The following is a 22,411-nucleotide window of genomic DNA, read 5'->3' as shown; positions in this document are numbered from 1 at the left end:
TAACAATAACAGTAAACCTAAAAAACAAATAATTAAATTATTACGAAACAACTTATGTGAACGACTGTACAGGCATATAAAAAATATTGCCCCTTCTTACTTTCATGTCGCACATTTAATATTTAATGCAAATTGTAACGGAGGCATAATATATTCTATTTCGTCATGAAACCTCTGTAAATACTACACAATAGTCTGTAACAAGAATTGAAAATGAAATTAAAAAAAATATTCCAGTTCATATTTCTTTGCTTGTCATTTATAAGTCGTTTGAATGCAAATCTTGTTAATCTTATTACATCATTTGTTATCTCTGAGGATGCGCCAAGCGCTTTATTAACTCCGGAATTATGTTGGAGTCCATGTAAGTAAGAAATGTGATCTCATTTCATGTTTAGTCAAAGACAAAATATACTTTATTCAAGTAAGCTTTGAAATGTGTTCTGAATCGTCATTTTACAATTTTTAATATAAAGCCACTGGCAAGGCCCGATTTAGATGAAGGCAACAGACTCTTGCCTCCGCAAGAGATGGGGCCCCATGATAGAGATTTCTTAAACGAAAACCATTCCAATTCCGACGAATAAACACTTTTAATGTATAATGTACAAAGATATAGTAAAATACAAGAATAATTCTTAAATTTTATTATATGTACATGTATTTGTTAAAAAAAAATACTGGTGATAGGCCTTTGTGCAAGCTCGTCTGGATAGGTACCACCCACTCATCATATATTCTACCGTAAAACAGCAGTACTTGGTTCTATTGTTTCATGGTGGGAAAGGTGAGTAAGCCAAGGTTGGTGGCGCATTGGCGATGTAAGCAACGGTTAACATTTCTTACAAGGTGAACACTTACCATCAGGTCACCTATATGCTCGTCCGCCTATCTATACAATAAAAAAAAAGTTAAGAAGAATTGCGTTAAACTTAGTAATTACTCTTTTTAACAATCAATAAATGACATGTAATAAATATAATGTTATACTAATTGCATTAGTAATATTATTGTCTTATGTATAATTATTTTATTTTATTTATTTAGTTGTAACCATCAGGGATTACAATTATATACAAGACAGGAATATATATATGTAAAAAGAAGACAAGAAATTAAATGTTAACTCCCTGTCTTAAAAAGATGAAATTGACATATAATCGAAAACATTTTTTTAAAATATATATCACTTTTTTTATATAGAATAGGAAGGCGGACGAGCATATGGGCCACCTGATGGGAAGTGGTCACCAAACGCTCTTAGACATTGGCATTGTAAGAAATGTCAACCATCGCTTATACAGCCAATGCGCCACCAACCTTGGGAACTAAGATTTTATGTCCCTTGTGCCTGTAATTACACTGGCTCACTCACCCTTCAAACCGGAACACAACAATAACAAGTACTGCTGTTTTGCGGTAGAATATCTGATGAGTGGGTGGTACCTACCCAGACGAGCTTGCACAAAGCTCTACCACCAGTAAACTTGCTGACACGCGCCCACTTCGTTGGACGGTAAACATTTTTACTTGTGATGAAATTATGATTGTGGTTCGGTTATATTCGCCGGGAGGGCAAATGACTCTACTCCACCTGTTGGTAAGTGGTAGTAGAGTCCAAACGCGACGACGGCCAGTACAGACGGGAAAAACGTTCTGCACTAGCCGCCTTCGCCTTGCCGGCCCGCAAGATGCCTCTTCACGCCTCGTTTGAAGGAACCCGGGTTGTAAGAGGAGGGGAACACGTGAGCTGGTAAGGAATTCCATTTTTTGGAAGTGCGACAAAGAAAGGAGTTGCCAAATTTCTTTGTTCGCGATGGAATTGATGTCACAGTTAGGCGGTGACATCGAGAACCAGCTCGCGTGGACTTAAGAAGGAAGGAGGAAGCAGGAATTAGAGAGAATAATTCCTCAGAGCACTCGCCGTGATACAGTCGATAGAAAGCGCTCAGTGCTGCTATCTCACGACGCAATTGTAAAGGTTCAAGGGTGTTTGTGACCTTTACGTCGCCAATAATGCGTACGGCACGTCGCTGCAACCGGTCCAAGGCCTCAAGTAGGTACTTAGCGGAGCCATCCCAAAGGTGCGAGCAATATTCCACGCAAGACCGTACCTGTGTTTTGTACAGCAGGCACAGTTGTTGTGGCGTGAAAAAGCGCCGCACCTTGTTCAGAACTCCGAGTTTCCGTGAAGCTGTTTTTATAACAGCCTCGATGTAATCCCTTGGACTAAGGTCGCAGCGAACGTCAATCCCCAGCATGGCGATTTTGCTTTGCATCACCAGCGGAGTACCACAGAGGGAGGGAAGAGGGGAAAATGTTGACTTTTTCGCCGTGAGAGCGCATACCTGTGTTTTCTTGGCATTAAACTCAACAAGATTATCAGAGCCCCATTTGGCGATGAGCTCTAACGTCCTATCGAGTTCAATGACAAGATTCTTCCGCCTCTCCTCAATTTCCGCTCGCCCAGCCACTGCGCGTCCGTGGTATCCACCATGCACTGTACTATCGTCTGCATAGCAATGTATGTTCCCAAGAGAGAGCATATCATTGATATGCAAAAGAAAGAGTGTGGGAGATAGCACAGATCCCTGGGGGACCCCAGCATTCACTACATAGAATTTTGAAGCGCAACCATCAACTAAAACACGAAGGCTACGCTTGTGTAGGAAGCTGGCAATCCAGAAGCATAGCTGAGCAGGCAGACCATATGCCGGCAGCTTGGAGAGAAGACTTCTGTGCCAGACCCTGTCGAAAGCCTTGGAGATATCGAGGCTGACAACCAACGATTCTCCATGCTTGTCGATAGCTTCACCCCAGAGGTGCGTTACGTACGCTAGAAGATCACCTGTGGACCGTTTTGGTCGAAACCCGTATTGACGATCATTAATTAAAGAGTGATCTTCTAGGTAATGGATCAGTTGGTTGTCTAAAATCCGTTCCATCACCTTACAAAGTACTGAGGTGATAGCTATTGGCCGATAATTTGCCGGGTCAGACCGATCCCCTTTTTTGGGAACCGCTTGCACATTAGTTCTTCTCCAAGCCTCCGGCACACTTCCCGAAGAGAGAGAAAGTTGGAACAGGCGCGTTAACACAGGAGACAGCTCCGCTGCGCACTTCTTCAGCACTATGGCTGGTATTCCATCGGGACCGTTAGCTTTCCGTACATCAAGTGATTGCAGCTCCGCACGCACATCACGTTGCCTGATTTTAATGTCAGGCATCGTATGGCCACATGCAGGTATTGTAGGTGGCAGTGCACTACAATCATCGATGACGGAATTGTCGGCAAAGAGTTTAGCCAGGAGATCAGCTTGCTCTTGCGGACTGTGAGCTAGCGATCCGTCCGGATTTCTGAGCGGTGGCAGCGTAGGTTGGCAGAAATTGTTTTGCACAGACTTGGTCAGACGCCAGAAGCTACGGGAGCCCCTAGGATGCGAAACAAGGTCATGACCAATCTGTACAATGCGCTGTGCATCCGCTCTCGTGTATGCCTTTCTACAGGACTTGGAATTTTTATTATAGTTTGCTTTCAGTGAGTCAATGTTAGATGCCCCGCTAAAGCAACCGTTGATCCACTTGCGATATGCCGCCTGCTTAGATGATACAGCATCGGCACATTCACGAGTGAACCAACGGTTACGCGTACTCCTACTGACGAGATCTGAGCTAGGAATGTAGTATTCCATTCCCAGCATGATCTCGCCAGCAACAGCAGCGGCACTAGCTGTCGGGTCATTCCCACTGAAGCAACGTTCTTTCCAAGGGACCGACGCATAGTAATCGCGCATACCGTCCCAATCCGCCGACTTATAGTGCCAAACGCGACGTTTGCATACCGCTAGTGGCGGCAGCTTGGCCTGTGGCACTCTGGTAGAAATAAGGCTGTGATCCGAAGAGCCAAGAGGAGCCTGAACCACAACCTGATATTCCACCGGGTGAGAAGTCAGCAGAAGGTCCAGTAGAGAAGGTGCTTGCCCATCAATGTCTGGGATCCTGGTGGGCTGATCAACGAGTTGGGTCAAGTCATGTGTGAGAGCAAAAGCATGAGCAGTCCTTCCAGCATGGTCAGTTTTGAGGGATTTCAACCAGGATTCGTGGTGAGCATTAAAATCCCCCAAAAACACCAATTCCGCGTTAGGAAATTGCTCTTGCGCAGCATCTGCCACCCGACTAAGATGGTCAAATAATCGGCTTGTCTCCAAGTCACCATTGTGGGATCTGTAGAGGCACACGTATACTCGGCTCTGACGAACCAGGTCCACACGTACCACCAATATGGAGAAGGAGGGGTCCTCCAAGCAGCGCAGTCGGTGACAGCAAACATCCGTCCTGACGAACAAGCATACTCCGGCTTTCGCTTTGAAGGATTCTTCAAACGTGTAGCCGGGATAATTAAGGTAGCTGGTATCGGCAGGACGGAGTATTTGTGTCTCCGTGAGAAACAACATTGCTGGCCGTGCTGTCTCGAGATGGTGGTGGACAGCGTTGAGGTTAGTGTGGAGTCCTCGGATGTTAGAGAACTCGACCTCAAACAGCGAGGGTATGGTGGGGGTGTGCACCGCTGTACGACCGTTATTTCTGTTTTGTTGCGCCATTTGGGAAAAATAGAATGGAAAAGAGACGTGAAGCGAGCGATGTATTGCCACGATAGGGATGGGCAAAGCGTGGAGGCGTGTTTCCCCAAGTGGTTGCCAAAAGGAAAAATACACTGACCCGCCGGACGGAAGGGCCCCCGAACCCCCCCGGAAGTGGCCGCCGGGACCCCACCTACCGGTCACCAACCGGCACGACGGTCCACCCCGAGATTATGCGTGGGCTGGTGGGGCAGCCTCACGAGCTGGTTAGGCACGCTCGGGCCCCTGTACTATGCCACGGGCGGCCAGCGGAACAGCCGTTTATTCGGGTCTCCCTGTCCGGCGGGTCAATACAGTTTCCCCCGGCATTGGTTCAACAGCCGTCTCCAATTGGACCAACACCCATCGCGGCAATACTCGCTCGGGCTCTGGCTGTACGCTGGCTGATCTCGAAACGCGGCTGCAAGCCACTTCACGAGTTTTTCACCATGCGTACGGTGGTAACAAGCCAGGCGGATGTTAGCATCCTACCACCAGATAAAAATCGGTTAGTGCTGAGTGCTATGATTTATATTATTTTTTTTCATTTTTCGGGTTAATATATAGCCTATGACACTCAAAAATAATGTGGTTTTCTATTGGTAAAAGAATTTTCAAAATCGGTTCAGCACATCCAGAGATTACCCCCTACAACCTCACAAATATTACCTCTTTATAATATTAGTATAGAAAACGTAGGTGTATGGGTAAATAGGCCTTTTGATAGATATAGCTAGGGCTAATCATCCCTAACATCGACAGTACACCAACAACGTAATATATATTCCTTAGTATGATAGAACGCTTCAGATATAGAAACTGAATTTATGTATTCTTTACAATAAATTAATTTGAAGAGCCTAATTCAATGAAGAATAAATAGGTATTTTTAAATCAATTATTATTTAGATTTTGTTTGGTTCAATAATTAAAATATATGCAAATTAATAAAATGTTAATAAAATAAAAATAAGGATGTTACTGACAACTTATTGTATTATTTTCAATATTAATTATTTAATTGTGTTAACAAAACTAAAGTTTCTTCCGTAACAGCCTGTGAATGTCCCACTGCTGGGCTAAAGGCCTCCTCTTCTCTTTTTGAGGAGAAGGTTTGGAGCTTATTCCACCACGCTGCTCCAATGCGGGTTGGTAGAATTCACATGTGGCAGAATTTCAGTGAAATTAGACACATTCAGGTTTCCTCACGATGTTTTCCTTCACCGTAAAGCACGAGATGAATTATAATCACAAATTAAGCACATGAAAATTCAGTGGTGCTTGCCCGGATTTGAACCCACGATCATCGGTTAAGACTCACGCGTTCTTACCACAGGGCCATCTCGGCTTAAAGTTTCTTCATAATGATAAAAATATACTCCTAAAACTAAACTGGTGTATCTACCTACCGTAAGTTAGGTATCAGCTGTTGTTTTTGTATCTATACAAAAAAGTAGGTAGGTAATAGTAGGTATTTTTTTAACTCAAGATATAATAAGTCTTTTATGTTTTATATTTTATTTGAACTTTTTATTCTTCCACTTAGTTTTAAAACTGAATCAAAATAATTGGCAAAAGATGAAAGTTGATACATTAAGTTATAATTGAAATCTCATGTGTTATTCCACAATATGTATAATAAAATCATAACAGAGATGTGTTTGTATGTAGAATTTAACATACAGAATATTTTACTGACACCGTGCGGCCGTGGTCAAAACGCAAGCGATGGAACAAACAGTCTTTTTTGTTTTTTAAGAACACCAACAATGCTTTTTTTCTCAGGTTTTCTTAAAGTTCTAAAAAGTTAAGGATCGTACCAGCGGCTTTCTCATCGCTAGGTGGCCCTTTGCGTTATTGATACTATATTTTTTGTATATTATTGTATTCGTAATACATCATTATGTTAATATCCTTCTGAAGTCCTTGCACTCTCAATTTCTTCACTCTTGTATAATCTGGGGAACTTTAACTTAAACGGGGAATTCGACACAAACGAAAACAGTTAAGAAGCGGGACCAATGACTACGGGACGAACGGGAAGTGCTTTCCGGGGCACGGGAGCGTAAACACTCAACTGCCAGACTTATTTTATCGGGTTGCTACTGAAAATTTTTCGTTAAAATAACATTTTACAAGCCCGACCCCATGTATGATAAAGACCCAGGATTTCGTAGTTTACGGTATTTTAAGCTTAAACCAACGAAACAGTCTATTGTTATAGTTCCTTTCTCTATTCTAGATATAGAGTATTACAGATGATATTGAGATACAATATAAATAAAACATAACGATGAAAATTACGAAATATTAATCAGGACATAATAACAAGCGAACACCAATTAGTGAGCTTAACAGCCGATTACTTAACGGTTAATTTTATAAAATTGACGTCTTGACACATAATTTGATATATAAAACTGTCGAAATGTCAAATTAATCTTTCAGATAAAATTTAACTGGCGATTAAAAAATCGGACCATAATGGAATAAGTTATAATCGAAATAAAAACACATTCCAATGTTATCTTTATGTTTAAGCGCCTATTTTTCTATTTAGAAAAACAAATAACTACAAAAAAGTGGTACCTCTAATAAATAAAGTGTATTTTTCAAACGACGTCGCGGGCCACATTCGTTCAGAAATAAACATAAACACCGAGTTATTACATTTCTGCTTCCCACAATTCAGTTCACACGACCGGTCGTCTAATGGTCATTAATCAAAAATACTTGTCTAAATGCAATTTTTTTTTTGCAGTTGAAACTTTGACGCTGGCCAGGAAATTATTTAAAGAAAACGTTTTCTTAGCGCCTTCGCTTCAAACGAACAGATCCGAGTATTTTCTACACCAAATAGTGTTACTGGCTGATTTATCGTGTCCGGGAATCGAGTTGTTTTTAATACAGGTCTGGTGCAAACAGTAAAATATATATTTATAATTGGTATTGCGACCAGTTCGCTGAGAACTCGTACTGATTATTCCATCGAAATAAATTACTCATTAAAATATAAATGGATATTAATTACAATTTATGATATGTAATGCTTAGATTTCTACATTTTTATAATCCACTAAATAAATTTGAATTAAAAAATACTAAAGTTTATTTAAAAAAAAAAAACTAAGTTGTATGCATGAGATCTCTATTTAAGATGAATATATTTTACCTCAATATGTTATTTAACATATCCTAAATATTGCTGTGTTCTAACTTACTAGTTAATAAAAGATTAATGTCGCACTGCTGGGCCAAGGCCGTCCCCTTGAGGAGAAGATTTGGATAATCCAATACGAGTTGGTGAATAAATATGTGTCAGATTTACTTCCGACGCAAGCTGTTCTTCATACACCCTTAGGTACTTACCTTATTGGTGGGTCCCGTGGTGCCTCACGAATGGAGTGGATACCACCGGCGAGCCTCACGCCCCTCTTCAATGTTCTTCATGTTGTTTTACCAGCAAGCACTAGATGATAAAAACACAAGATAACTACATGAAAATATAGTAGCACTTGGCCAGGCTGGAATCAGAAATTTTCGGCTAATATTAACGTCTTCTAACCACTGGGCTATCTTGGCTTACTTTTCAACTAGTTTAATATAATATTTTATTTCGATTTCCAACCAGGTCAGTAATCAAGGGTACTTCAAGTCCCCATATAGATGGTTATTACTGGATTCCAATGTCGGATCTTACAAATTCAATTTGTTTAATAAACTCGACATTCCTCTCAACAGCGATGTAGTTATTGCGAAAAAAATTAATGATAAAGAGTACCAACTCGTAGAAGGTATGTATTTTAGTTCGCTAATAATCCTATAACTATTTCTAACTAGTAACAAGTCTCTGTATATCTCGACATTTGTTCGTTTGAATTCGACAATGACTGACATAATAACGAGAGTGCAAAAGAAACACGATTTGTGCTTCTGAAAGATCACAACAAGATTTCACGGATGAGTAATGAAGTGAGTTCTTATGGAATAGCATTGCTGTATTTCTTTTACATGTGCGATGTATCTAATACAAAATAAACATACAAATAAATATATTTAAGAATATTTGACACAGATATCAGTAAAATTATTTGCATAAGCCGAAATTAATTATATACATAAGGTCCAAATCATAATCAGTTACGCTGATTATAGAACTTGTTTGCGTAGTTATAGAAATAGCTTAAGGTAAGCGCGTTAGAGGTAAATGTAGTAAATGATAATTGATAGTTATTAAACCTGAACTATTTCATGACGGAATAGTGCTTGCGCAGTGTGTTTGCGCACAGCAGTGTACACTATAATATGTCCTCCGCAGATAACTAATGTCTCTTGAGATTTGTCGCCGTAGCCGAAATCGGTAGTACTCATTTACTATTGGAAATAGCTTTTTTATAGTATAGGTAGGACGACGAGCATATGGGCCACCTGTTGGTAAGTGATCACCAACGCCCAAAGACATTGATATTGTAAAAAATGTTAACCATCGTTTACATCACCAATGCGCCACCAACCTTGGGAACTAAGGTGTTATGTTATGTCCCTTGTGCCTGTAGTTACGAAGCTGGTATCATATGGTGACCAATTTGCCTTTTAAAAAAAAAACAATTCTAATAATAATGAATTGATAATTGCTGATAATTGTACCTACCGATGCGAAATTGCTTGCATGATACAAAATTTCATTAAATTCGGCTCAATAATACACTGGCTCACTCACAACAATACCAAGTACTGCTGTTTTGTGGTAGAATATCTGATGAGTGGGTGGTTGGGTTAACTACTTATTGAAATATAAAGCAGTTATTTTCATTTAAATACAAAGGAGAGTGACGTATGTGTGTCGTAAAAAAATCGAATGAAAATTTAAGCCGTTATTATATTTTACAGCATATAAAGTGTCGGTTAGTTCTGACGTAATTTACACGACGAGAGGCGCTTGGCGATCCTCCAGCGTTGAATTTAAAAACAAACAAATATCAAGCAATTTACTTATAGAAATAGCAGGAAATAACACAAGTAATGTGACATTTAGCGATAGTGAAGAGAGAAATAGAATCAACCTGAAGGTAATTGCCGTAGTATTATTATTTATTTAAGTAAAATTAGCATGAGACAAATATTGGAAAATATTTTAGTTGTACTTATATAAACAGAACCGGATTTTGAAGTATTGAATCCCAGGGCAATAAAGAAGTGGGTGATTGATTGAATGATTTTTCAAATAAATTGAACAATTTTTTCCATTCGAGTTTTCAATACATTGCGGCACAAATTGACTCTTTTAACAAATATCTTATGTAGATATTGTAAGATATAATAATAATATGTATTTTACGATATCTACATAATATACTAATTTAAATTTGCTTACATCGGAATTGGGATGTTTTTTGTATTTGAAATTTATATTGTACTAGCGGATCTCTTAAATCCGGCCTGTATAAATTATTGACAGGTGACATTTGCATTATCAAGTTACGCCATAACACATGTCCAACAAAAATCACTTAAAATGCACTCTAACCCTATCTCTTGAAGAACTCCAATAAGTGGACGCATTTCTCCCCCTTTCGATTACTAACATTTCTCTCGTAAAGTAAATAAAATTGACGTTTTGACAATTTATTTCACAAAATCTGTCAACTGTCAAAATAATACTAAAGATAAAAATAAACTGTCGATTGAAACATCGTCCCAATTATTGTAAATAATAAGTTTATATTTTAATAATTATTTTTTTTAATTTAATTATTATATTTTCCTGTGAAATTGAAACGTTTTTTTTACGCGTATTAATAACATGTAAATGTAAGTCATTACCTTGAAGTGTCTGATCAATCAAGTTTAATTAAAGGAGTGGTTGCGGTGTTTTCATTAATAAATTCTGAATTCAATTTATAAATATGAAATGCTTTATAATAATTTATTTGATAGCATTTTAAGACACTTGACAGAATTAGAAAGTGTAACATTTTTTTTAAATTTATCTTATGTTCGTTTTTGGGGTCGAATGCGATTAATCGTTCTGATGTAAAGGCTCATTCACAATACAATAAAATGCCAGCTTAGTTGTTTAATTTATTTTTGGTGTTTTGTCTAGTATTGCTAATAATTTATATATTTCTAAATAGTTAAAAAAGCAGTAATGCATACTCTTTTTTACGAAACTTTTTTAACAAATTGACCCACAGATAACAGAATATGGTATAATGAAAGATTACAGAGATACAAAAGTAATTTCCATAAGAAGGAAGAACTTGCGAAGGCATACTCTGACCATGGCGAATGTTATCACAGATAGCAACGAGACCAGGAAACATTTAGATGACAGACTGTATGTAAATACTCAATTTTCACAACTTATAGCCTTACTTATAAACGTTGCGGGTGAAACAATATTGTGTCATCTTCTTTCGAATGTCAAATCAATAATGACAGAAAAGGAGAAATCAATGTTTAACTAAACAGTCGCTAAGCGAAAAGCTGTTAATTCCCAAGGTTGTTGGCACTTTGGCGACGAAGGGATTGTTAATATTTCTTAATGTCAATGTCCATGAACTTACCATCAAGTGGTGCCTGTCTGCCTAGCTAGCTACGCCACTGATGCTTATTTTTATATTTGTAGGACTAGTAGTAAAGGCACGAGGATATAAAATCTTAGATCCCATGGTTAGTTACGCTATGACATTGCATGAAGTGGCTTTTACTTCTTGCAGTACCAGAGTCTATGGACAAAGGAACTTGACATTCTGAGGCCTCTTTGCCTTCCTTGGCTTTTATAAAATAAATAAGTTCATAAACAAAAACCTCTTAAATACCATATTGCTTTTGATTGAGAGAACTTATACAGTAACTGTTTTACTGTATAAGTAATACTGTACTCACTAATATGTACGATTACAGTTACGAGATAGACGTGTACGATTTTAATAGTTTTAACTAACGTTTTATGTCTTTTGAGATTTATTTACATTTTAATATATAAGCAGAATAAGTGCATATTTTTTTTAATTGGACTAATATCTGCTTTTTCCAAAATGGACCTCAATAAATCAGTGTGTTATAGAAATCTACATCAAGATTCCATAACCAAGATGTCATATATGGTCGTCCAGATATGCTTCGAAATGTTGAATGCGACGGAGAAGCGTATTTTTACACACACTTGGGGTTATAAAGACAAAAACGGCAATTGGCAGGGAATAATTGATCATCTACTCAAGAAGGAAGCTGATCTTGGTAATTAATTGTAATTGTATTGTTTATTTTCTTTTTGAATAAGCGGGCAGTTAGTAATTTATGTTCATTAACCTCAATTGCCAATTCAAAAATTTGCCACCGTTCAACTTTTGCCGATTCAAATTTAGTGACAAATATTATCCTTAAAATAAAAACTTCAGTCCACGGTACCTACACCTACTTACATACCTTAATATTTCTGATAAAGTTCAGAAAATCGTGACTCCTGATTTTTAGGCACTCTTACGATATTCACGCAAGAGCGAATGAAAGCTATAGACTATATAGCCATGGTTGGGTCTACGGCTGTTCGGTTCGTATTTAGAGAACCTCCCTTGGCTTTACTCGAGAACATCTTCGCTTTACCCTTCACGACAGCGGTATGGGTCGCGATATTCATCTGCGTCATGGGATGTGCCTTGTTTTTATATATTACTTCGAAATGGGAGGCTACTGTTGGTATGGTAAGTTCTTAATTTAATATTGAAGCTTAAGTTAACGATGATTAAATTCTCTCAGATTAATGTCTTTAAAAAACTTAATTTTTAAAGACTTGTGACGAACGAAATTATTTTTTTCTTATTACAATGGTTCTTAGAATATGGGTAATATGTTACAGCATCCGTTGCAATTAAATGGAACATGGGCGGATGTGCTGATTTTGATAATTGGCGCCGTTTTGCAGCAGGGTTGTACACTCGAACCTAGATATGCAGCAGGTTGGATATGTTTTAAATTGTATATTACTACACCGAGTTAAAGACTATATTCGATTGTTATATTAGTACCACTTGATTCATTCTAATAATTAAGAATATAAAGTTAGGTATACTACAAATATTGGTATTAAAAAACCTAATAGCCGTACCTATACTATAGTATAGCTGCAAGATTTTGGTTCTTATGCCCAAAATACACCATCTTACTCACCTCCATAGCAACAAGCGTATAATTTTTTGATAAAGGGTTATAATAACATAAATTTTAGAAGTGTAAATCATTCCTGTTTGCTACAAGTAGCATTTTCCCTACATGAGTAAAACAACAAATTACGTATTACATTCTCAATTCTGACTAAAATATTATGATTACACAGGTAGGTGCGTTACTCTACTTTTGTTCGTGGCATTGACAATCCTATACGCGGCATATTCTGCTAACATCGTGGTCCTACTCCGAGCTCCAAGCTCTTCAGTAAGGTCTTTACCGGACCTCCTAAATTCGCCCTTGAAACTCGGCGCAAGCGACTTTGAATACAATCGTTATTTCTTTAAGGTACAACTTGTAAATGCCTTCTCATAGTCAACTATATATTTCACTTGTATTCTTATTTGAATTTTATTTTAGAAACTAAATGAGCCGATAAGAAAGGCAATCTATAATAAAAAGATTGCACCCAAAGGGAAGAAACCAAATTTTTACACCATGAAAGAGGGAGTCGATAAAATAAGAAAGGTAGGTAGCAATCTTCATTAAAACTTGAAGGCTTATTAATCCTAATGAAGTATTTAATGTTGTATGTTTAAGGATGAATATCAAATACATCTGAATTTTGATATACGTTAACATAAAAAACATTAATATGTCCATAATTTTTAGGGCTTATTCGCTTTCCACATGGAATTGAATCCAGGATACAGGTTGATTCAAGAAACATATCAGGAGGAGGAGAAATGTGACCTCGTGGAAATTGATTACATCAATGAAATTGATCCTTGGCTACCAGGACAGAAACGTTCGCCTTATAAAGATTTATTTAAAATCAGGTTGGTTTAAAAGCTAAATTAAATTAATTATAAATCGTATAATTTATGATTACCAAAGTTCTACGAGTCATCGTAACATCACATCTCCTCAATATTGTTTGCTCAGACAAATGATCCACATATTAGGAGCATTAAATTTAATAACGTTTTTTTAATTAGTAATTTACTTAGTAACCCATCGCTATCTTTATCTTTAACACACATTAATGAATGACGTGTCATTTGTTACATATTATATCTGAGCTAGAATTTAGGACTTAGGACAAATATATACTAGCTTTTTACTACTGATCAATACTTTGACTTCATAATACCTCTTAAAGATAATTTTCAATGGTAACGGAAAAGTAAAAAAAAACTAGCATTAAAAATATCTAATTGAATATTATATAATAATATCCTGGGACATTATTCACACACAGCCATCTGATAACAAACTAAGCAGAACTTGTACTATGGACACCAGACAACTGGTATACTACATATACTACTTTGCTTTTGTAAAAACACACTTATATAGATAATTACACCCAGACTCAGGACATATAAACATGTTTTGTGTGCATGAACATGTCTGTCCTGGGTGGGAATCGAACCCACAACCTTAGGCGTGAAAGGCGTGTATCTATTAACCACGCCAACCAGCCCGTCAAATTGAAGATTTAATGAATTAGATATTCACATATTTGTTTTAGTTTCATCAAGATCCGTGAAACGGGTATTCAATCAAACATCCATCGTCGTCTCCACGTCGGCAAACCGAAATGTTCCGGCAGCATTTCAACCTTCAGCAGTGTAGGAATTACTGATATGTACCCAGCTCTTATTGCCACGTTGTACGGCATGCTTATATCTATCGTTGTACTCATACTGGAGATCACATACAAGAGGCTGTAAGTATAGTTGTCATCCAAATTCGGATGCCGGTAATTTTCTGAGAGGGAAATGCGCTAATTACTCAGAGCAATGTTCACAACGGTTTATAAAATATAGTTACTATGAAACATCAACTCAGAAATCCATCTAAATCTGTAAAACTGCTTTATGTAATATATATGCTTTATATATATAAATAGGTATACTACCATAGCACCAACAATCATAATAAAAAAGTACTGAGTTGTTATTCATCTAATATTACTTATGGTTTTACAGAAATATTATTTACTAATTGAGCCCGCGGTTAAATAAATGTTCGACGTGATTCTTTAAATTGACATAAATTTATTATTTATAAGCAGATTGAAATAAAACAAACACTAAATTTAAGTGAAGTTAGCCACAATATATTAGTCAACACCGCATTCAAATCTGTTAAGCCATTTTTAAGATTAGCGTGCACAAACGCACAGACAAACAGACAAAATTTTTAACAATCATTGTTTTAGGTTCTATTGCGTTGATAAAAGCCCCGGGTATTAGTTTTAATCATATATCTTCTATGTACAGAGAGCAATCAGTTATAGATTTATTATATGTATAGATGAGGTTTTTTTTTCAGATTACTCCTAAGAGAGAAGAGGAGGGTATTAAGCAAATTAAGAAAAGGAATAGAGCACAATGAAAACTTATAATCACATTTATTTTTTAAGAATAATGTAGCTTACACTGAATTAGATAATAAATTCACCGACAAGACCTATAATTGTGTTTAATTTCCTAAACTAACATTTACAAAGCTTAAAGGGTATGTAATTATCGGTAATTTGGCGCGGAAACCTCTATTTACATTTGACTATATTCCTAACCCTGAGCTTGTCTTCAATGAGTAAATATTAAGTTAAATATAATAAACGCCACAACAACTGAAATATATTTCAATATTTGAATGTGCTGATGACGAGGTGAACCTAGCACCTTCAGCAATATAATTGATTCATTTTCCCACTCATTGCGATTATTGGTTAGTTAGGTTTATATAAATATTTCCTAAAGCGGTACCACTACTCTCCCAGTGGGGGCTTTGTTGCAAGATGTAATCCCCTAGCATCATTTCGTTGTCTTCGGATGTCGACATCCTTTTTTAATTTTAACTCGAAAAATCGGTCGTGGTAATTTCAGAAGGTGATATGCGACATTAAACATAAGAGTCATAACATTTCAAGAATACACGCGTCAAATAAGTTGATTGTCAAGATTTCAGTTCTTACGGAACAGTTGGTTCATTGTAAATGTCCCATATGTTATATTATAAGTATATAATGCTATACTTTTTTGTCATTCCAAAATAGAAAAACAGAAGAATATAGTAAAACAACCTTTTGGCATTAGTACCGACTAAACCCTTATAAAATTATTAAGTCGATGAACGGACAAGCTTACTTTATCCGTGTGTTAAGAAAATTCATAATATTAATAGTATTCACGAACAGACAATGATATTTCTATGAAGCAAGTTTTTAATATAAGTACTCAGTGGTTGCAATACAAAGTTGTTGAAAGTCGTTAGCAATAAAAATTTAACAGTTGCTTAATATATTTCAAAAAATGCTAAGAAGAGCAATTTTGTTTTCATTTTCTTTATATTATGTAGTTTTTGCTGACGAAGTCACCACCAATTTTATTAAGAGTTACATTGCTAATGAAAACAAACCAACTTTGCTTATCTGTAATAATTTATGCTGGAAGAAAAGTAAGTATTTCTTTTAAATATACATTTCAACTTTCATTACGAGTTTATTATTGACTAGCTGCTTAATTTCATCGACTTAGCAATATATTAGTATCTAGTATTTTTTTATGAATACGTATTTTTCAACCAATCCATCTGTTCGTACCAAACATATACTTTTCAATATACTTTAAACTATAACATTTTATTATTTTTCGTTATATTTGCAATTATTAATTTTTTCACTTAATTTGAAATAAATAAGGTACAGTTTTAATTTGTTAAAAAATATATCATTATTTGCTTAAATTTAAGCTATTTGCTATTTCAACTATGCAAACATTAAATAGCAGCTTATAAAAACAAACTATATCAACTATATATCATTACCATAACATTTTAAAATTATAATAATAATAATATCCTGGGACTTTTTTTCACACACGGCCATCTGCTCCCAAATTAAGCTTGTACAAAGCTTGTACTATGGAAACCAGACAACTGATATACTACATATACTGTTTTTCTTTTGTAAATAAATAACTTATATAGATAATTACACACAGACTCAAGAGAAAGAGACATGTTCATGCACACAAAGGTCTGTCCTGGGTGGGAATCGAACCCACAACCTTCGACGTGAAAGGCAAGCATCCACCAACCGGCTCGTCAAAATTGCACTCTTCATATTCAAAAATTCTGTTCTCTTCATATTCAAAAAAATGTTTTTTTAATATACACATTTATCGTTTCAGGTGAAAAAATATTATTCTTTAAAGAATTATCTGATGCGGGTATTCGATCGTCGTCTGTTCTCATAGAACGTGCGTCTCTTCAAGACCATGCCTTATTAAATTTTGTGGATTTAAGTTGTCCATTTGCAGACGTTGCTTTGAATGTTAGTTTTTTTTTAGAAGACTCTTATCTTTAGCCGTAACAATTAGGCTTGCTTATTAGATATGTAGTTGCGTAATATAGCCTGTTTGTACGGATCAATTTACTACAATGGCTACCCAATTTCCGTTTAAGTATAGCTTATAGAAATATATATATGTTTTTGCTTTGCATGATTATATCATATCGTGCATTATAGATGAATAATTTTAATGATATTATTTAAATCTTATATCATATTTATTTCCAATTAAATTAATGACACGATTATGTAAGTTTCTTTAATTATCATATCCGACGAATATGATATGTACTTACTTACATCCAAAAGCATTTTATTTTTAGCTTCAATAGCGCAACGGTATTCTGCATGAGGCGCAGGTTTGCCTTGAACCCTTGGGATTGTCGTTCCCAGTCTTAGCCCAAGCTTGTTGTTTAAATTCGCTTAAATAAATAGGAATATTAATTTCTTGAAAACTGGCATTGCTAGTATCCTTATTTCTTATAAAATTAAAAATTTACTTTTATTTATTTTTTTCTTTTTCGTTTATTTTTTTAGATGTCAGGACATCTTCGATTCCCTTATCGTTGGTTGGTGTTACGTCACAAAATTAATCAAAACAATTATGATGTAAACAATCTTTGGAATCTACCACTGTTGGCTGATAGCGAATTCGTCTTAGCTATACGAAACGGAGACATGATAACGCTATCAGAATGTAAGAGATTTTTTGAATCCGATAATCCTGTATAACTTTAAATTATCTCCGCTGGTAATCTTGAATCCATTCCACACTCCTCCACTGCGGGCCTTTAGGATAATTTGTTTCAGTTGTACCTAATTGGATTCATTGAAATTTCTTTTATAGAAAACAGATTTAATATACAAATTAATAATATAAAATACATCCATGTTATATTATTTTCATCCTGTGCTTAATAATATCTACCAATATATCCACTTAATGTAACATTGTAAATATATTTGATGTTCTAGTACATAAGCCGTCTTCGAATGGTCCTACGTATTCAAATCCACGTGGATTCTACAATGAAATATTAGTAGACACCAGACCCAATCGAGAGATGTTCAGAAGAAGGAAAGATACAATGGGACATCCTTTAACTATGGCCAATGTTATACAAGACAGCAACTCGTCTATATATCACTTGCCAAGGGAAAATAGACTGTACGACATGTAGTATTAAAATCATTTATTCCTATTTCATTGTTTAACCTGTAACTAAAAGACAGACAAATATTTCACATGATGATAAGTGGTCTCACTGTTCTCCCTCGTCTTCAATGCATTGACCATGGCATCGAAGAATTCAGGTCCCGTGCCTGTTGTCTCAACATCAGCCACGTTAACCGATCGAGGTCTAACCAATATCACAGAAGACATTATAGATAGTCTCATATTACGATAAACTGGCAATTTGGCACGGCTAGAGGGATATTTGGTGCAGAACGATGTAGGGGAGTATAGCTCGACCAAATTCTTAACCACAGGCGTATAATGTGAATTTCTTTATAGAATATTTTACTGGTTCCATCTGCTATTTGAGCCCATCAATTCGTGACTCCACTGGATAAAATATAAATACGAAGTATTAAGTAGCGGTGTAGTATCTACTAAAAGATATTTAGATAGACATGTTATACAAAAAGTCTTGCCAGCACAAAAAAAATGTATAAAATTTAGAAGGGAACTTTCAGGGAACTGTATCACGATCCTATAGCTAAAAGCTCGTGGATGATTGTACATATCGCATTTCAAATGCTGAACGCTACGCCGAAATACATATTCAGTCACCGATGGGGATACAAGCGAAACGGACAGTGGTCTGGAATGATCAATGATCTTAATACTGGTAGAGCTGATTTAGGTACGATTATAAATTTTCTAATATTATAAAGCTGAATAGATTGTTTGGACGCGCTAATCACAGGATATCAGTCCGATTATAGTATGTTATAAAGTTACATTTCGACCCCCGATTGAATATAAATTTCATTGAAATCAAGGAAAATTGCCTTAAGATCGATTGCTTTTGGTCTATCAGCAATCAAACAGTAAAATCAATTGAATTAAATTAAAGGGATTAAAGAAAGATTTATATGCAAAGAAAAATAGAATAGTAGCACAACGGTAACATCCGTAAATATCCCAATACTGGACAACGACTTTTGAGCTCTTCTTTTATAAAGAAGCTGGGTGATCTGATGAACTCTTGAAAATTATTAAACTATGCAACATCATTATGGTTTGGTAGACAAAAAAAAACTACAGAACACATAATGAGTTATTGGCTTAAATTAAGCACTTAAAATCTCAGGAGTACTCTAACTGATTTGACCACGATCTGACTAATCCACAGCAGCAGCAACAGAAGTTGATTTATTATTTTTTCTTATTGTTTTAGGTACAAATTGTGTTGCAAGTTCTGATCGACTAAGTGTAGTTGTCTTTACAGATTCAATATCTAAGTTTAAAGTTAAATTTATCTTCAGACAACCCCCTCTATCCTACGTCTCAAACATCTTCACCCTACCGTTTTCTTTTAACGTCTGGGTGGCGACCATTCTTACTGTTATCATATCTAGTGTAACAATACTCTTGGCTACCAAATGGGAATCGGTGACCTTGGGCACGGTATGGTATTTTCTTGATTTACTAGTTGTGTTAAGTTGTGCTTATAAGTTATTCCGTTATATAACATTCACGTTTTACCCACTAAACCATCTCGTCTATAAATATAGTACAGTACAGTGACAGCCTGTTAATGTCCCACTGCTGGGCTAAGGCCTCCTCTTCCTTTTGAGGAGAAGGTTTGGAGCTTATTCCACCACGCTGCTCCAATGCGGTTTGGTAGAATACACATGTGGCATAATTTCAATGAAATTAGACACATGCAGGTTTTCTCACGAATTTTTCCTTCACCCGTCAAGCACGAGATGAATTATAAACGCAAATTAAGCACATGAAAATTCAGTGGTGCTTGCCCGGGTTTGAAGCCACGATCACCGGTTAAGATTCACGCGTTCTAACCACTAGGCCATCTCGGATACTGACCGCTATAAAAATATAAGAATCTAAATAAATTAATTTTCTTTTGTTGTCGTTATTAAATATTTATTTCCAGACTCAAACACAGCTCGATGGCAGTATTGGAGACGCAATGCTTTTGACAATAAGTGCTTTAAGCCAGCAAGGTTGTTCTAAGGAACCCAAAAAACTTTCAGGCAAGATTGAGAACATCGCGTTATAGATTTTATTATAGTTTCATAACAATAACATAGCAGAGCAGTAGAGTTACGATTCGGTCGAAGTTAAGTTTTAGAACAGATAACCGTGACTGTTATAAATAAGTTTTTTTTTCGTCTGGGTAGGTACCACCCACTCATCAGATATTCTACCGCAAAACAGCAGTACTTGATATTGTTGTGTTCCGGTTTAAAGGGTGAGTGAGCCAGTGTAATGACAGGCACAAGGGACATAACATCTTAGTTCCCAAGGTTAGTGGCGCATTGTCGATGTAGGCGATGGTTAACATTTCTTACGATGCCAATGTCTATGGGCGTTGGTGATCACTTACCATCAGGTGGCCCATATGCTCGTCCGCCTTTCTATTCAATAAATAAATAATGTACCAATGGTAGTACCAAATACGATTCGACTAAGGTTTATTTTTGTGAGCAATAGAATCCGGAACGTATAGTAACATTTCTAAATTAGTAGAAGTAAGTCCCAAGTATTATTAAAACTATCGATTACAAAAAAAACGATATTTTTTTATAAGACATTCTTATTTATAAGTGTCAATTTCGTTTTTTGAACTACATGCAATTTTTATATAAAGTAAAATAAGAATAAAAATTATGAAAATTTATAATGGTTATTTCTAAACGCAGGTCGTATAATGTTATTCGTAGTATTTACTGCATTGATGGCTCTTTACGCGGCGTATTCGGCTAATATCGTGGTACTATTACAAGCACCTTCCAACACGATAAAGACGTTAGAACAGCTCGCTCATTCTAAGATGACCATTGCCGCTTTAGACGTAGATTATAACCATTTTGTGCTTAAGGTAATTCAATTTTCGAATTAATTAATTTTGATTTTGTATAACGATTAGCTTAATATCGTTTTTATTTCATTTTATCATTTAGGCCCAAAAAGATCAACTAAGACGTTTGATTTATAAAAAAATTGAACCGGAAATAGGAAAAGGGAATTTTTATAATTTGAATGAAGGCGTCGAACGTGTGAGGCAGGTAAGTATTATATTAATATCTAACATTTATATGAGATTTAAGTATTTATGTAATACCAAAGTCAAAATATACTTTATTCAAGTAAGCCATCACAAGCACTTTTGAAGCAATTGCAATTGTAACTTTAACATAATGCTACCACCGGTTCGGAATGTAGATTCTACCGAGAACCGGCATGAAACTCAGTAATTACTCTTTTGAACAATCAAAAAATGACATGTTACAATAATATACAATTATATATCCTGTATGAACATCAACTACTACTTCCAAGCTCTTCTATCATTTATATAATCCTGTACGGTATAATATATTTAATTAAATTTATATCATAACAAAACAAGAGATTCAAATGGAATCAACGACTTATGTGAAAGCTATAAATAGCCTTCCAATTAGCCTGTGTAAATTATACTAGCTGATAAATACTATGTTAATTTCAGGGCTTATTTGCGTTTCATTCGCTCATGGAAACAGTATACCGACGCATTGAGGAAACCTTCTTGGAGACAGAGAAGTGTGACCTGGTGGAAGTTGATTTCATGAATGCTCTAGATCCGTTTGTACCAATATACAAACATTCACCTTACATAGAGTTGCTGAGAGTTGCGTAAGGATAATTATTATATTATAGTAATATTAGTTTTAGCCGTGGCGTAATAATTTCCGATAATTGATTATCATGTCATCGACTCCCAACAACCAATGAGTGAAATTATTTTACTTAGTTAAGGACTTTAACTTTTTTTTATCTATAGAATAGGAAGGCGGACGAGCATATGGACCACCTGATGGTAAGTGGTCACCAACGCTCATAGACATTGGCATTGTAAGAAATGTTAACCATCGCTTACATCACCAATGCGCCACCAACCTTGGGAACTAATATGTTATGTCCCTTGAGCCTGTAATTACACTTGCTCACTCACCCTTCAAACTGGAACAAAACAATACCAAGTACTGCTGTTTTGCGGTAGAATATCTGATGTATGGGTAC

General features: G+C 36.0%; 1 protein-coding gene across 1 annotated transcript; it reads left to right on the top strand.

The window, feature by feature from the left end:
* Positions 1–213: 213 nt before the first annotated feature.
* LOC126774709 (uncharacterized) lies at positions 214–22,028 on the top strand. Its single transcript, XM_050496245.1, has 17 exons — positions 214–364; positions 7,381–7,529; positions 8,251–8,413; positions 9,510–9,688; positions 10,814–10,956; positions 11,689–11,861; positions 12,099–12,325; positions 12,481–12,580; positions 12,958–13,136; positions 13,209–13,316; positions 13,461–13,627; positions 14,323–14,520; positions 15,129–15,153; positions 20,280–20,349; positions 21,049–21,227; positions 21,310–21,414; positions 21,858–22,028. The coding sequence occupies exons 1-17, from the start codon at positions 214–216 to the stop codon at positions 22,026–22,028; spliced, it is 2,487 nt and encodes an 828-aa protein (XP_050352202.1).
* Positions 22,029–22,411: the final 383 nt, after the last annotated feature.

The sequence above is a fragment of the Nymphalis io genome, chromosome 17 (genome assembly GCF_905147045.1).
Source record: "Nymphalis io chromosome 17, ilAglIoxx1.1, whole genome shotgun sequence".
NCBI classification, from domain to species: domain Eukaryota; kingdom Metazoa; phylum Arthropoda; class Insecta; order Lepidoptera; family Nymphalidae; genus Nymphalis; species Nymphalis io.
Note: the sequence above shows the minus strand (reverse complement) of the source record. Positions and strands in the feature narration are given on the sequence as shown.